Source organism: Ambystoma mexicanum, chromosome 6q (genome assembly GCF_040938575.1).
Source record: "Ambystoma mexicanum isolate Mex_15411 chromosome 6q, UKY_AmexF1_1, whole genome shotgun sequence".
Lineage (NCBI taxonomy): Eukaryota > Metazoa > Chordata > Amphibia > Caudata > Ambystomatidae > Ambystoma > Ambystoma mexicanum.
Window position 1 is genome coordinate 82,433,518 of NC_090937.1, and position 15,398 is coordinate 82,448,915.

At 49.1% G+C, this 15,398-nt stretch overlaps 1 protein-coding gene across 7 annotated transcripts in view; it reads left to right on the forward strand.

The window, feature by feature from the left end:
• The window catches only part of YTHDC1 (YTH N6-methyladenosine RNA binding protein C1), a 286,099-nt gene that overhangs the window by 101,378 nt on the left and 169,323 nt on the right, over positions 1-15,398 (forward strand). For all 7 annotated transcript variants that reach the window (XM_069630508.1, XM_069630503.1, XM_069630504.1 and 4 more), the window contains 3 exons: positions 3,311-3,419; positions 3,508-3,625; positions 6,023-6,107. In XM_069630508.1, the coding sequence (XP_069486609.1) occupies positions 3,311-3,419; positions 3,508-3,625; positions 6,023-6,107 (312 nt within the window). The remainder of the gene's footprint in view (positions 1-3,310; positions 3,420-3,507; positions 3,626-6,022; positions 6,108-15,398) is intronic.

Here is a 15,398-nt window from a genome sequence, read left to right on the forward strand (position 1 = left end):
CTCAGGAGGCAAATCCGGAAGATAGTCAAAGGGTTTCGGCGGGGGATCCTCATGGTACCGCCAACCCTACTGTTCAACCACCCGAGAGGCTTACAAGGGTCATTTCAAGGCATTCGAAGGTAGCCGACGATGCTCCCAAGGCGGCACACAGGCCCCAAAGCCGAATTGAACCGGCCAGGACGTTGGGCCCCGATCCATGCACCCTATGGGAGGCCGGCTTCGTCAGCGAGTGGGAAAAGATCTACACCGACCGATGGGTGCTGGATACTCTCGCCCACGGACACTCTTGGAGTTCCAGCAGAAGTGTCCGTGGATACCACCCGTGGCACGGCAGGAGCAGCACATCCCTCAGCTTCTGCAGGAAGTACGGGCAATGGTAATAAAAGGGGCGATTGTGCTCAATCCAAAGCGAGACTGGGGCTCTGGAGTCTACTCCAGATACTTAGTAAGTAAAAAGACGACCGGGGTCTGGTGGCCCATTCTCGACCGGGGCGTCTAAACAAGTTCCTCAAGTCCTAAAATTTCTGGATGGTCACGTTGCAACATGTGCTCGGCCAACTGGAGGCAGAGTACTTCTTGATGTCGCTGAACCTAGAGGACGCATACCTCCACCGGAGGTTCCTGCGCTTCACCGTGCAAGGCAAGCACTACCAATGCAAGGGACTCCCCTTTGGACTGAAGTCGGCCACCAGGGTGTTTACGAAGTGCCTGGCACCCGTGGCGGCCCACCTACGTCTGCAAGGGATACATGCGTACCCGTAAGACTGGCTCATCCGTGTCAAGTCAAGGGAGGTCGCTGTCGAACACATGGACAGGACCGTCCGGCTGCTGACGGATCTGCGATTCCCCATCAACTATCTAAAGTCCTGCTTGATTCCATTGCATGACTTGCTATTCCTGGGTTCCAGGCTCATCACTGTCTCCTGCCTGGTGGCCCCCTCGAAGGAGAGGGTAGCAGCCATTTTGGGCAAAGTGAATTGGACTGCTGGATATCTTCCACAGGAGGACAGGGTTCCATCAGGGCAGCAGCAGAAGCTGGTTGCAAAGCCGCCTCCATGGTCTCCTTGCAAGTCTTGTAGCTGGACAGGAGTCTTGGCTCCTTCGGTTTACTCCAGGATCTCTCGAGTGGGTGCACGGGCCCTCTATCCTAAAAGCCAGGTAAGAGCAGCAGTCTCACTTGCCAATGACGGATCTGCCACACACACACCCCACAGGTCCAGTCAGTTTATTCTACCCAGACACACTGGCACCGGTATGTGGATTGGGATCAGACAGTCCCAGCCTTGGGTCATGATGGTGCTATTGTGGCATTAATGATGCAGCTAGGGTTAAGTACTTCCCACCTAGTGCCACCATTAATAGGTGAGCAGGAGAAACCGGAGTGAGTGGAGACCAGATTGGGAGTAAGAGGGGGTCTGTGCATAGGCCAGGAAAGGGGACAGAAAAGATGTGAATAATAGTCTGTTGAAAGTAGCATTGACGGCGGCGTCGGCAATGCCTGGGTTAGAGGCCCGGAGAACACTTAAGATTTTTTTCTTCCAGACTTCATGAGAGATGTAGGATAGGTTATAGAGTAGCATTTGGAATAGATGGGGAGATAGAGTGCGCCATGGGAGTAAGTAGCAAGGGAGAGAAAAAGACTGACTGGAACTGCACAATGCACAAATACCTCACCAGGTAGCCTAGTAGCCAGGCGGGTACAGATGGAGGTGTGCAATGGAAGAGTCAAAGCACAGATTTAAAACCATACCTAAAATGTATTTTCAAGCAAGGTGCTGAAATGCTGCAGAAAAGCAATCTTTGTATGGATGAAAGCAAAGCAAGAAAAAATGTGTGGTGCAGACTTACAGTTGAAAGGCTTCATTAGTCCAAGTCAGGCCGACAGCCATCTAAGCACCAAAAAGGAGCAGAAAAAGTGAGCACTTAAAAAAGCCAAGGTACTCGTAACAAATGCTGTAGTGAAGGGGGCGTCCTAAAACGTCGCTATACTGGAGATAAGTGGGCCATTTTAGTGGTCAGAGTTTGCAGAAGGAAGGCAGCTGCAGAGACACTTGGGTGGAAGTTGGGTACAGTGCAATATGAAGGTCGGGTAGAACCAAGAGAAGGTGAGGCAGGGTATTGGCAGATAGTTGTAGGAGCTCAGTGTCTCGCATAGTGTAAGCGTGGGTCAAGGGGCCTCGAGGCTGCCAGTAAGTAGGACACTCAAGTGGAGTAGGGCACACCAAGTAGTGCGAAGTGACCATAATGTGGGCGAGCGAGTGCCGGTGAAGCTGTGGATCTGAGGGGGAAGACAGGGCAGTGGGTGTTGTAGCATCATAACAATATGAGATAGGTGCTTACCAATTGTGTGAAATCACTAGCAGTCATTTCGCCAGTAGATTAGGATGTCTGAGGGGGCCCTCTCAGTCCTCTCAGTCCACTCAGGGCCACACAGGTCGGAAAGACCCTTTCAGGTGGCCGGCGATCCCTGCACTGCGAGCCGAATCTGGCGGGCGAAGTAGTTGCGGCCAGCCAATCAGGGCAGGCCTCACCCGCAGCCCAGGTCAGCTGTTTTGTATGCTGCGCGGGTTGACAATGATGGAATGTCCCTCACCGGCTCTGGCTGCACCGTGTGAGTGCGGCTTGCTGTTAGGAAAGTTTCATCTACTGCACATAAAGGGTGTGCTGATCTACAATATAAAATGTAGAAAGGATAAATAGTATCCCTCTACCCTTGGAACATGTGTTCCCACAAGGAAAATGCAAAGGGAAGCCCAAATGGCACCCAGTAGCACGGCACAAAAGGTGCTGTGTGCTACAAAAGTAAAGTACAGATACCTTACAAAATATGGAGGAAAACTTGACTCCATGAAATAAAGTACGAAAGTAATGTACAAGGGTTTCCATATATAGAGTAAAAGAATGAGGTTGGGAGGAGCTCTGACTCAGTCAGGAGACTGATCCAAAAAAACACGCAAGTCTAGCAAAAAGTGACCGGTGCCTAACTGGAGAAGGCCATCTGGCATAGAAATGAGAAATCTACCTAACCCGGGGTCTTTGTAAATCAAAGGCTCCTGTTGCCTTTTGGGAGGGGGGGGGCGATTGCAATGCCTCCCTTGTGAACATTTGCAGGTAATTGAGACAAACTCCATGGTTATGAATGACTATTCTCGGTACTGTTTGAAAACATTTTATCTTACATTTTTCTTACTCATATATTTTCATATCCGCAATTTCTGCTAGTGCCTCGTAGATCATTTGAAATGTTTTTCCATGTAAGCAAAATACATTGTTAGTAAATTTGATTCATTTTTTTTTCTCCCATTTGTAGGGTGTCTGGTCCACTTTGCCAGTTAATGAGAAGAAATTGAATGCTGCGTTCCGATCGGCTAGAAGTGTCATTTTGATATTTTCTGTAAGGGAAAGTGGTCATTTTCAAGGTAGATCACTCTATACCTTTTTACCATTTTCTAAACATATCCATTTAAGTTTGGAACCATATGCATAAAAAGTCTGTTTTTCTTGTAGGGTTTGCGCGGCTCTCGTCTGAATCACAGCATGGAGGGTCGCCCATACACTGGGTACTACCCCCAGGAATGAATGCGAAGATGCTTGGAGGAGTCTTTAAAATAGACTGGATTTGCAGGTGCTCACTGCTACTATGTTGACTTACCCATCGCTTAACCTGTGACAACACTAACTTTACATATACTGAATTAACCTACACTGACAAATTGATTTTCCGATTAAAGCCTATCATATTTACTGGCATACTGGACTTTATCTTACAAAGATTTTAAATGATTTACGCTCCATAAAGATGTCTGCATAGTTTCAGAGGTGCAACATTTTAAACTTGAATTCAAATGAGTTGAATGTTCCATATAGGCTCTTAGAACCATTTATCTTCTGGTGTCTTCTAATGGTACACTGGAAATATTGGGGGATTGGATAAAGAAAGATGCTGAATTACTGACCATGAATACTCCTAATTTTCCAAGCATTGTATGTGTGTGTCCAAGTATGTGGCAAGGTAATTGTACAGTGTAAATAAAGACAAGCTAAATGTTTAATGTATAATGGTCCACCTCTACCTGCTTGGTTTTAAAGGAAGAACAACAATGGTTCTTATTACAGCCTTTGTGAGTCAGGTACAAGGCCCAGCTTTTACCTGATGAAGGATGTATGTGATTTCTTTGAAAATATTTCACCTAATGGAGATTTCACAGAAAACCTAGATTACTTTTTCTACTTTTTTTATGCGTGGAGAGATTCCCTGGATCCCCTCATCACCTCTACCTACCCTAATTTATATCCCTACCCCACACCCCGCCTATTACGCATCACACATATACCATTTCCCCTACCATTTCCGGTGAAATAAATTTGGGGAAATCTCATTAGGTGAAATGGTATTAGAAGAAATCTACTGTAACTGATGAAGAAGCCCCTTGTACTTAATACTTTTCTGGGATTTGGGCTTTTTCTCCCAGCAAGCCTTAATCCAAAGCCTGACTGAGTGCGGCTGTTTTTATTTGCATTGTCTTTACCGTTCCTATGACTGCTTAAGCAGGTGTACACCAAAGGAGCTCCATGGTGTCCCAGAGAAGGAACCTGCTAAGCTGGGTTTTCAGAACTAGCACTGTAGAAAAGTTGGGAGAGGCCACCCTAGCTAATGAACAGGGTAATTGGCACTTAGGTCCAACCAAACCCTAATAAGGTGTAATGCAGGCTGAACGGTAAGGAAGACTTCAGGAACTGTTAGTGCACAGCTGCCATTTTCATGGCCTCCAGGAGCTCTTGAGGATGAGAAAGGGTAATAAAAAAAAAGGATGGAGTGGTTAGGGGATTAGCGGGAAAAGACGCTCACTTCTTTCAAATCGGCAACTTTATACATATAGTATGTTCTCTGTGCTGGTCTTATTGGAGTGCTCTGTTGGTTAAGTGTACTACTACATCACCCCTTCTCTCGTGAAGTCTGCCTCACTGCTCTGCCTGTGATACCTTGGTAGAGTTTGCTAACCTAATTATCAGTTACCCTGGTTATCATCTCTGGTGTTCCCCAAGAATCCTTCCCACACCGCTGGTTATGAAAGGTTCTCATAACAGTATCCTCACCCCTTAACGGAGGGCTCTGGGAAAATCTTACTGAACTTGTAGAAAGACTGTGATCCTCTACCAGCGTAGTATGTTATGTTGCCAGGAGATTGGTAGTAGCATCAGCAAAGAAATCTGCAAAAGTGGCAGAGGAACTAGGTTGATCTACAAGTAAGATGTACTGGGTATTACATGGATTGATCACACATTTAATCCGTCATAACTGTCAAGAGGGATGAGCGTGAAATAGGAAACAGAAAAGGGCGTCCCTCTTTGTTGAGGTGTGTTTAGAGTCTAGTATTGGTTTGAAATCATTAAATAAAACAAAAGCTTGTCTGTAAACCTAGACGCTGTTATTAAAGAAAAAACACAAATAATTTGCTGGATCTCAAAGCGGTTTAAAAGTGAATTGTGCATTAATCGGGATAGCTTTAAAAGGTTTTTGATGGGAGTTTTCAGGAATCCCATATTGGTCCCTGATGGTCCTCACAATCCCAGGGATTTTAAGACTATTTCTAAGTGGACGTGAGTGGACTCAGTGGTCAGAAGGGTAGGCTGCTTGGAGTGGGCACTCCAAAAGCTTTGGCCTTACAACAGGGGTGCCTCTTCCAGTGCATAGGATTCCCTGACACGCCCTGATGGGTAGCCATTGGGTCCAATAGCCACCAAAGATTAGAGAAACTCCTGTTAGTAGCTGGTTAGCCTTTTCTACGTGGAGAACTGAGAGGAAAGGAAGATGACGCTTCTTTGAGTCATCCAGCTTTTGATCTACAGTTATGTGAAAAATAAGCCTTGGGACAATTTTAATTCAATTTGATGTCTCAAAGTTGATGATCACAACGGTTAAAAGTAAGCCTCTTTGTATCTAGCAAGACATCTGTGATTTGAAATGCTCATCTTGGAAGTTAAATTGCTAAAAATTAGTTGTATTTTTGTTACTATGTAGGCGGGAGTTACCATTCACCAAGTCATCGCACCTCAGCAATCCATGGAATGAAAGTAAGCCAGTGAAGATTGGACGCGATGGACAGGTAACTTATTTTTTAAAGGAATGATCGGATGGTAAATTGAACAATTCACTTGATGGAGAGATGGAGCCAACATTACTGCTGTAATACATTACTCTCATCTCCAGTCCTGTTTAAAGCTTGGAAATAGGCCATCCTGTTCTGTTAAGATGTATGCGGCACAACTGCAAAGCAGGCTTATCAGATCTAATGTTGGTCATTGTTGGAAAAGATTTTCATTTTGCACCTTTCCTTGTGATTGCAAAGGAGCCCCGTGCAGTCAAGATGAGGGGCAGGGGAATGCCCATCACTGGATTGTCATGTGGTGTACGTGCAAGAATGTGTTTGAAAACAAAATCTTATGGTGTTAAAGTATCTACCTCCTGTATACTATCCATGATCTCCCTCAGAGTGCCTGGCAATTTATTTGGTGCAAAGACAAAGATGAGGACATTCCTGTGGAAAGAAAAACTGGCTTTCATTGCGCTTGCGAACTGCACTTCGAATGTAATGGGGATCTGCGTGTGCCAAATTTGGTAAAATACCTTGCAGCCTTCACAACAAGACACATTTGCTGGTTTATGACTGTTGGAAATATTTTCTTTTTGCAACTTTCCTCCATAGATTCCTTTTGGACCCCAATATGTGCTAATTTTTTAACCATGTCCTGGCTTTTGGTGGTCTGTAAAGCCTTCTGCTTTATTTCACTTGTCTGTTTTGGGGGAAATTGACTAGTCCTGAAGACTTATCAGTGCAGAGAGAATGTCTCTACTTTAAAATTCTTTACTTTTTACAATTGCTCACATCTTGCAATGAAGTACATTAGGATACTTTGTATCCTCCTGACTTTTTACCTAATTACTTTTTGGCTACTTTGAAAATGTGCCTAAAACAAGCTTATGGCAGCTGTACCTTTTTGTGATCTTTTTCTCATGCACTTTTGCCGCGAATGTCTCCTTAAGGTGGCTAGCACTCTAAAATTGCTGTGCCACGAGATTATCGCTTTGGCCCTTTTTTTTGCCTTCTCAAGTCAGGAAATGCGATATATGGGTACCCCTTTTCAGGAGAAAGTTGGTTCTTTCACGGGCAAGTGAGCTTTGTGAGCCAGAGGAGACTGGGACTCTGGCGCCCGAAAGTCTGTTGCTGGACGGATGTGATGATTGGGCAAACCTGGGCTGTATTGAATATTGAGCCTTACATTGGTGGGCTTGCTCCTGTAGCTATTAGAGAGATCGTTGGAACTAGACTTCTCTGAAAAGGAGCAGCCTTCTAACGACACAGGGACGACTATAGCAGCTGACCGGCATAGACTCCAGTGATTGATCCAGAGAAGCCCTGCTCCTCTGCCTGATCACAGAAGACCCTTGTTGGTGATTCGAACAGTAGAAACAAGAAGTCTCGACCCCTGCTTGAGGATCTGTGCCTTTGAAAGTCTCTTTGGACCACCCAGTGGGCTATCTCCCTTTTGGTCTACCTTGCTGCAGCCGTGTTCATTTTGACCAAATCCTTGGTTACTTGCAAGATCTTGAGTTTGGGCCATAAGTCTCCTGCCCTCACAGTTTCAGCCATCTCATTCCAAAGAAAGCTGTGCTGGGGCTGCTTCTGTGTTCACGGCTGGATCATCGCTTGTCCGCCCCCGACTGTGGTGACCTCTGCTGCAACAATCTTTCTGCACTTCCGTCAAGTGTCCTGAAGGGTCTGCCCTGCTGAAGTCTCCATCTTTTCTTCATTTGGGGGTCTTCTTGAAGGTGACCGGAACAGTCTGGTGAGAACCACAAACAGCTCCCTACCAGAAAAGTGACCCCTTCACCCACGACCACTGGGATTCCCTCTCCCAAACCAAGGACCGTTTTGTTTTGTCCCCAGTGAATTGCGCAAGACCTGCAGTGTCACCTGGAAGAATCAAGTCGGGTGAGTAAAGTGACCATACCTGTTTCTGCCTCCCCGACCCCTATCCTCCACAGGATAAACAGAATGATGGATTTCTAAAATCAACCCTAGTTAACCAGAACAGGAAGATAGAGTTTAGTCAAAACCCAATCAAGGTAGCAATGGAGAGCACATCAGGCTTAGTCTCGGGAGTGTGTGTGTTTGTGTGTGTGGTGTCAGTTTAAAAAAAGTTTATTTAGGCTTTATGCACACTAAAAAATGAATCTAGCAGGTATTCATATCTCACAATGCAATGTATACATCAGATATCTTACAGCAGGAAAGTTAGATGCAGTAATTGATGGGAACCAATCACGGGCAATTCCCTAGCTTCAAAAAAGTCTGAACCCTAAGATGAATGGGGTCTTGTTCCCAAATGATGCAGGGGCCAACACTCAGTTTCTCGCCATTGGGCTTGTGGTGGTGATTATTTTCTTTTTTTAAAAAACTTTTTTTTATTATTTAGCTTGGCAGCACAACACAGGCGAACAATACACAGGCCAAGTACACAATATGTACAGTTAATACAGGCATACAGTTACGTTGTCCAATGTGGACATATTCATCAAGTACTCATGCAGAGTAAATGCAAGGTGAGGGGCACCGTGACTCAGGATGGGGAACCTATTTGAGCAGGTGTAATAGTTGGGGACGATGCATCCGGTGACGCATCTGACATATAGGATCGGAATTGGAGCCAAACATCTCTGGGCCTCAAATGAGTGGGTTGTAGATAGTACCAGGTTTCCTCAGTGTCTGAGGCCCACGTAATTGCCCTAAGCCACTGAGCATAAGTGGGAGGTGCGGGGCGTAGCCAACAGAGTAGAATGGCTCGTACAGCAAGGAGCATGCAAAAGGCCGGCCAGCTTCTTGGAATCCCGGGATAGTCCAGGGAAGTCATGGAAGAGGCACTTCATTGGGGAAGGGACGATAGGTTGGTCAAGTACAGTGGATACGGTTGAGCACACCATCCCCCGAAATTGGGAAAGGCGGGGCAGGACCAAATCATGTGGATATAATCGACAACATCCTGGCCACACCTGGGGCATCTTGGAGAGTGATCACGGAGCTTACGATGCAAGCTGTTTGGGGTATAATGAAACCTATGCAGTACCTTTAGCTGAATTAATTTGAAGTGGGAGTTAAAGGACACCCGATGTATGCGAGCACACATGTGAGCCTAGCGTTCGTCTGTCACCTCCACCCTTAGGTCATCCTCCCACCTCAACCTGGTGAATTTTGGAGTGGATCTGGATTGTGCCGTAGTGTATAGCCTAGATATTTTCCCTCTGGTAGGTGTGGGGGAAGTCAGTTCTTCAACAGCGGGATCGTCCTGTGGTATTGTTGGGAACATGGGGTATTTTCGTTTAAGGGTTTTACGTAGGCACGGGTACTGGAGCCAAGCACTCGGGCCACCCCTCAAGGGCAACGGTAGGTCCGGCCACTCAACGAAGCTGCCCTGCTCATATACGTCACGGAGCAGCTCGTATCCCGCCTCAGCCCAGCGGCGCACAATTGGTGGCGGTACACGTGGGACCCCTGGGAGAAAGTTTCATAGAGGGAGGTTGCCATGGAATGGGTGGGGAGTGTCAAAACAGTTTCCACGTTTTCATTAATGCCAGGGAAGTGCAAGCCACCGCGTCCAGTGTGTCCAGTGCCGAGGGGACGGGTTGTATCACCAGGGAGCGGATGTCCCGATCACTGACTGTTCGTTTTTCACATCTGACATGTGGAGGAGGGTCCGCCGTGTTAAACCAGTAGGATGTGTATTGGATTTGGGAGACCAGCCCGTATTTAAGAAAATCAGGGGTCCCAAAGCCACCATCAGCCATGGGGGCAGTCAAGGTACCAAGCTTAAGCCTGACCGCACCCGAGTGCCACAGGAAGGAGTTGATAGTGCGAGTCAATACTCGGAAGAAGCTCTCGCCCGGCCATAGGGGGATGTTGGTGAACCTGTAGAGTAATTGGGGCAGCACTATCATTCTCAATATCCCTATTCTGCCTGCAAGGGAGATCGGCAACTTGCTCCAGGCTAGAGTCCTGGTCGCCATGTGCGTAAGGTAGTTTTGATAGTTCCCCTCGAAGGTTGACTCAAACTGGCGTGTTATTTCTATCCCCAGATGGGTGATTTTCGACTGAACCCACGTGAACCCCAGGGTATCGGGAGGAGGGAGAGTGACTCCGTGAATGGGAAAAGCGTGGATTTTGCACAGTTCACCTTGAGCCCCGAGATGCGACCGAATAGGACAACATCCTTCAATATCGGAGATAAATTAGTAGTGGGAGAACGCACGAAAAGAAGTGCATCATCAGCGTACAGGGACACTATATCGGCATGATCCGCCGTACGGAGCCCTCTATGTGAGTGGGATTGACAAAAGGTTCTATTGTTATAGCGAAGATCAGGGGAGAGAACGGGCAACCCTGGCTCTTCCCTCTAGAAATTTTGAAGAGTGGGGAACATCGATCTTCCGTGCGGACCCTGGCCACTGGACCCAAGTAGAGCACCTTGACCCAGGAGAAAAAGGCGGGCCCAAATTTACATTGCTCAAGCACCCGCCAAAGGTATCTCCAGGAACCCGAATTGAACGCTTTCTGCATGTCGAGAGTTGTGGCTACCGCGTGCACATTAGGACTTAACCTGCTAATTATATTAAAAAGCTGTCTCAGGTTCAAAGAGGTGGAGCGTCCTGGGATGAATCCCGCCTGGTCCGGGTGAATAATAGATGGCATACTGGGGGCAAGCCTTGTCGCTAACAATTTGGCATATATTTTGGCATCGCAATTTATGAGCGGGCGATACAAACCGCACTGTGTGGGGGATTTACCAGGTTTGAGCAGTACAGTAATTGTGGCTTCACGAAGTGATGGAGTATGCCCGCCTCTACCGATTCTATCCAGAGAGCTATTAAATGTGGGAGTAGGAGAGATTTATAACGTTTATAAAATTCGATCGGGATGCCATCAGAGCCGGGAGTCTTCCCCGGGGAGAGGGCATCTATGGCAACTGAGAACTCCTCCGGGGTGAGGGGGAATCGAGGGATCCAACAGTCTCAGGGGAGAGAGCTGTTAGGGAAGAGTATCAAGATAGGAGTCGACCTCCGCCTCCGAGGCCTTGTCCGAGTTGGAGTATAGGGCTTCATAGAAAGTAAAGAATTCCGAGTTGATGGCCTTTGATGTGATAGCCAAGGAGCCATCAGGTCTTTCAATCCCGGGGATATGTGGAGCACCCAGCTCATGCGGATGAGTCTAGCAAGGAAGCGGCCAGGCCGCTCACCCTCTACGTATTTCCTCTCCAGGCCGGGGCTATCTAAAAATTTTTGTTCAGGGACCGAAATACATCTAGTTCTACTCCTATAGCTGCGAAGGTCCCAGGGGTTGAAAGCAGCGAACATTGGGCCTCCAGGATCGATAGTTTGGATTTGCTTTCAGCGATGTCCCTCTGGATTGTTCTAAGAATGCCACTTTCCTTGGATAGCGCTATGCCCCTAATGTACGCCTTGAAGGTTTCCCATAGAGTGGCCTGCGAGGACACTGAGTCTGTGTTTATTCCAAAGAACTCCTCAATGGCCACCTCAAGCTCGGAGCTGAACAAGGGGTCAAGGAGAGAATTAGGTTTCATCCTCTAGCGTCTAGTACGGTCGCGGTCCTTTCCACAACCCATAGTGATGGTCACTGGCGAGTGGTCAGATAGGGTTCTAGGAAGGATCGTCAGCCGGATCACATTTTTAATCAATACATCATAGATTACCCATCTATCAATTCGGGAGTAGGAGTCATGCACCGATGAGTAGGAGGAGTAGGCTTGGGAGTCAGGGTAGAGGAGTCTCCATGCGTCAACCAGGGCAAGAGGGGGAAGGGATGACAGTGTAGCATAAGCTGCCTTGGTGCGTTGACGAGGTCTGGACCCAGATCTGTCGAGGTCTATATCAAAAATGGTGTTAGTCACCCCCCCAGAGAATAGGAACTAGGGGGAAGCCATCAAGAAGGGATGTAAGATGTGCAAAAAACTCCGGGTCATCTATGTTAGGGCCAGAAATGTTCAGCAGGATCACCTCCCTGTTCTGAAGTGTGGCATGGAGTAGAACATATCTACCCTGGGGGTCTATTTGTGAGGATATGAGTGCAAATTTAAGACTCTTGTGGATAAGTCATTTGTGTAGAGAAGTTGAAGTATCTTTGGGGGCCCCATTTTTTGGCAAATCTCACACATTGTTCAGAACAGGCTTGCATCTCCTGTAAAAAAAAAAAAAAAGATCTTGAACCCATGACATTCGGCCTGCAGCTGAAGCTGTCTCATCTTCTTAAAATTACACAATCCCCGCACATCCCAGCTCATGAAAGTCAGATTATTTTCCGTCAAAGATGCGGGAGCTTTCTTATCACCGGGATGTTAATATCCAATGGACCTGTTCAGCAGCCCTGTAGTCCCAGTAACGCAACATTACCCTGTGGTCCGCCCTCGCTGCCAGTGCCAAACATTTTATAACATAACTCCCACCGTAACCCACCCCCACCCACATCCCTCTCCCAACTTGAGGAATGACAATCCCAAAACTCCTTATCCAAACCAGTGGCATCAACGCCTGTGGGCCTGACTGGTGGCGCCGCTCCGGGCCAATGGCAGATCCGGTTTAAACATAGTGCCTACAATGAAGCTTCGTACATAACTTGGAAAATATTTTTGCTCATATTAATGTGGCACAAACATGTAGAGATAAATAAAGTTGAGCCCGTTGAGGAGTACAGGCGTTATATATTTCTTGCGTAGGGAGATGGTCGGTGTCGCCGACTCCCCAACGGGGCATCTGAGCAGCTATAGAGACATAATTGGAGGGGAGGGTCAACCTGGAAAATGTTTGTCAATGAATCTGGAGGCCTCATCCGGAATCGTGAAAAAAACACCCAGTTGTTGTGCTCGACTCGCAGTTTGGCTGGATATAACATGGAATATTTGACACCATGATCTCTAAGCCTTCTCTTTACCGCCAGGAAAGTCTTGCGCTCCCGTTGGACAGCCACAGAGAAGTCAGGGTATAGGTGTATCCTTGCTCCACCCAGCAGAAGCTCTCCCTTAAGTCTTGCGGCTCTGAGGAGGGCATCACGGTCTTGAAAGTTCAGGACCCGAGCTATAATGGGTCGTGGAGGTGCACCCGGCTTAGGTTTAGCTGTCAGGGCCCGGTGCGCCCACTCTATAGCAAAGTGTGGAGAGAGCCTCGGTGAATCAAGAAGCGACAGCAGTGTATGTTCGACATAGTCCTCCATTGGCTCATTGATGCCATTCTCTGGAACACAGATGATGCAGAGGTTGTTACGCCTCGATCGGGATTCCAAGTCCTCATTTTTCTTCACCTCAAGGACACGGTTGGAAAGAGCTGTGACTTCCGAGCGTAGAGCCCCCAGGCCGTCCTCGGCGGAGCTCACCCTAGTCTCGACCTCTGATACTCGACTGTCCGTCCTCTCGATATGGGCCTTGATGGAGGATATGGTGCCATTCATGTCGTCTAACTTCGAGTGGAGTGGGTTAAGCCCTCGCGGATCAAATCCATCATGTTCTGGGATTCCGAGGTGGCAAGGGATGAAGAGTTGGCAGGGGCCTGCTCGGAGACCTCCTCAGGGGACCTCACCGGAGTCTTCGTAACCATGTTTATGGAGCTCTGCTTTTTTCCGGCCCCTTTAGTCATTGTGACGGTGATGAGGGACAGAAGGGGTGAGGGAGAACCAATGGCACCCCAGTCAGCGCAGGACGGGTACCCGTGGGATATAGCCCCCTGGGGGTTCAAGCCGCCCACCTCCGCCTCAGGCGGCCGCTCGGGATGACAGTAGGGTATTGTATACGCCCCTGTAGGGTGAAAGAGGTCCCCCAGAATGTGCAGTTGGTTGGGGCGGTGGGCCACCCTATTTGCCTGTTGTTCCCCAGTGGGGGTTTTGGGGGGGCAGCGGATCAGCCAGGCGATCAGGGGATCCAGTGAGCATGTTCCCGTCCAAGGAATGGGGAGGGTGCGATCGCCGCCGCCTATGGGTACCCGGCTCGTAGCAGGCGAGCCAGGGGCGGAAATCCAAATCCTCCCTGTGCTCAGGTAGGGGCACCCACTGTAGTTCACCGAGGAGGTAGATGTTGCGTCCTCCACTCTGCCCTCATGGAAAACAGGAGCTCATGTGCAAGTGTCTTGTTGTAGTTGCCGAGGGGGTGAGGGCGCACGCCCCTCCACCTCGTAGTAGTAGCTATTGGAAGGTTAGGGTGCGAATAAGATGGGCGGCCACAACGATGTTACCAGAGGCTAGGGCCCCTCCGGGCTCGATGCAAGAGACTGGCGTGGTCCGATCCACGCGATGCTGGGGCTAGTGGAATCAGGCAAAGCCGCGCCGCAGGGGGCGCCTTGACAGAAGGAGTAGCGTAGCCAGGGCAGGGTACAGTAAAGTGTCAGGTACAAGCCAACGCAGCCCAGTGTTATTGTCTCGCTACAAGGCCGGGGGCTACTGGCAAGTTGTCTGTGGAGCCCTGCAGGGTATGAAAGCGGTGTCCCTCGGTGCGCATGGGGCCCTCCACGTACCTTATGGCCACAAGGATCTGGCTGTCTAGTGTGCGTTGTCGGGGAGCACAGCACCTGTTGCTCGCTGGTGTGCCGCCGCTCCACCCCGCGTGTTGGAGTCTCGCTGACAGTAGGGGGAGGGGGGGGGCCCGCCACCGGATCGCGCCTCCGATGTAGCGCTGTCCCCAAGAGGGAGGGCCGGGCAGGGCCAATATAGGGGCAGCTGACTCCCCGTATCCGCGCTGGTCCAGCGCCCAAGGGCCGGGATACGTCCCGGCCGCACGGCTCCAACGGCTGCGTCTCCCCACGGCCGCGATGCACAGCCTCAGTGCGCGCTCAGCCCGCTCCGGATCCTCGCCTCTATTCAGAGGCGCGTCCTGCCTCGGCGGCCTCAGCAAGGGCGCCGTGGAGTCTCGGGTGTCCCGTGTGGTCTTTTCCGCCTCTCCTCCGGCCCAGGGTTTTGGTGCGTATGTGCGCTGCCGATGGGGGGGGATGGGAACAGCAGCGCCCGATTGCAGGGTCCCTGGCACCGTTTTTCACCGGGATTTCGACCGGGTGGTCCCTGGGTCGGCAGGGCAGGAATCGTGAACGCTGGGGCCCGAGCTATGGTCGCTGATGTGCCAGATCAGGATCTTGTGATCTGCTTGCCACAGAGCTTGAGCGTCAGGCGGCAATCTTGTTCGGCGCTCAACAGCGCCCCCCCCCCCCCAGGTGATTATTTTCAAACTAATTAAGTTATACAACAATTTAGGAAAAGTATGTGTGCTCATTTATCCAGACCCAAGGCTAAGCCGGGGTCAGGATACCGGACCTAGGTTCGACAACCTAAGTTGAGTGGAATAATGATCGGGGA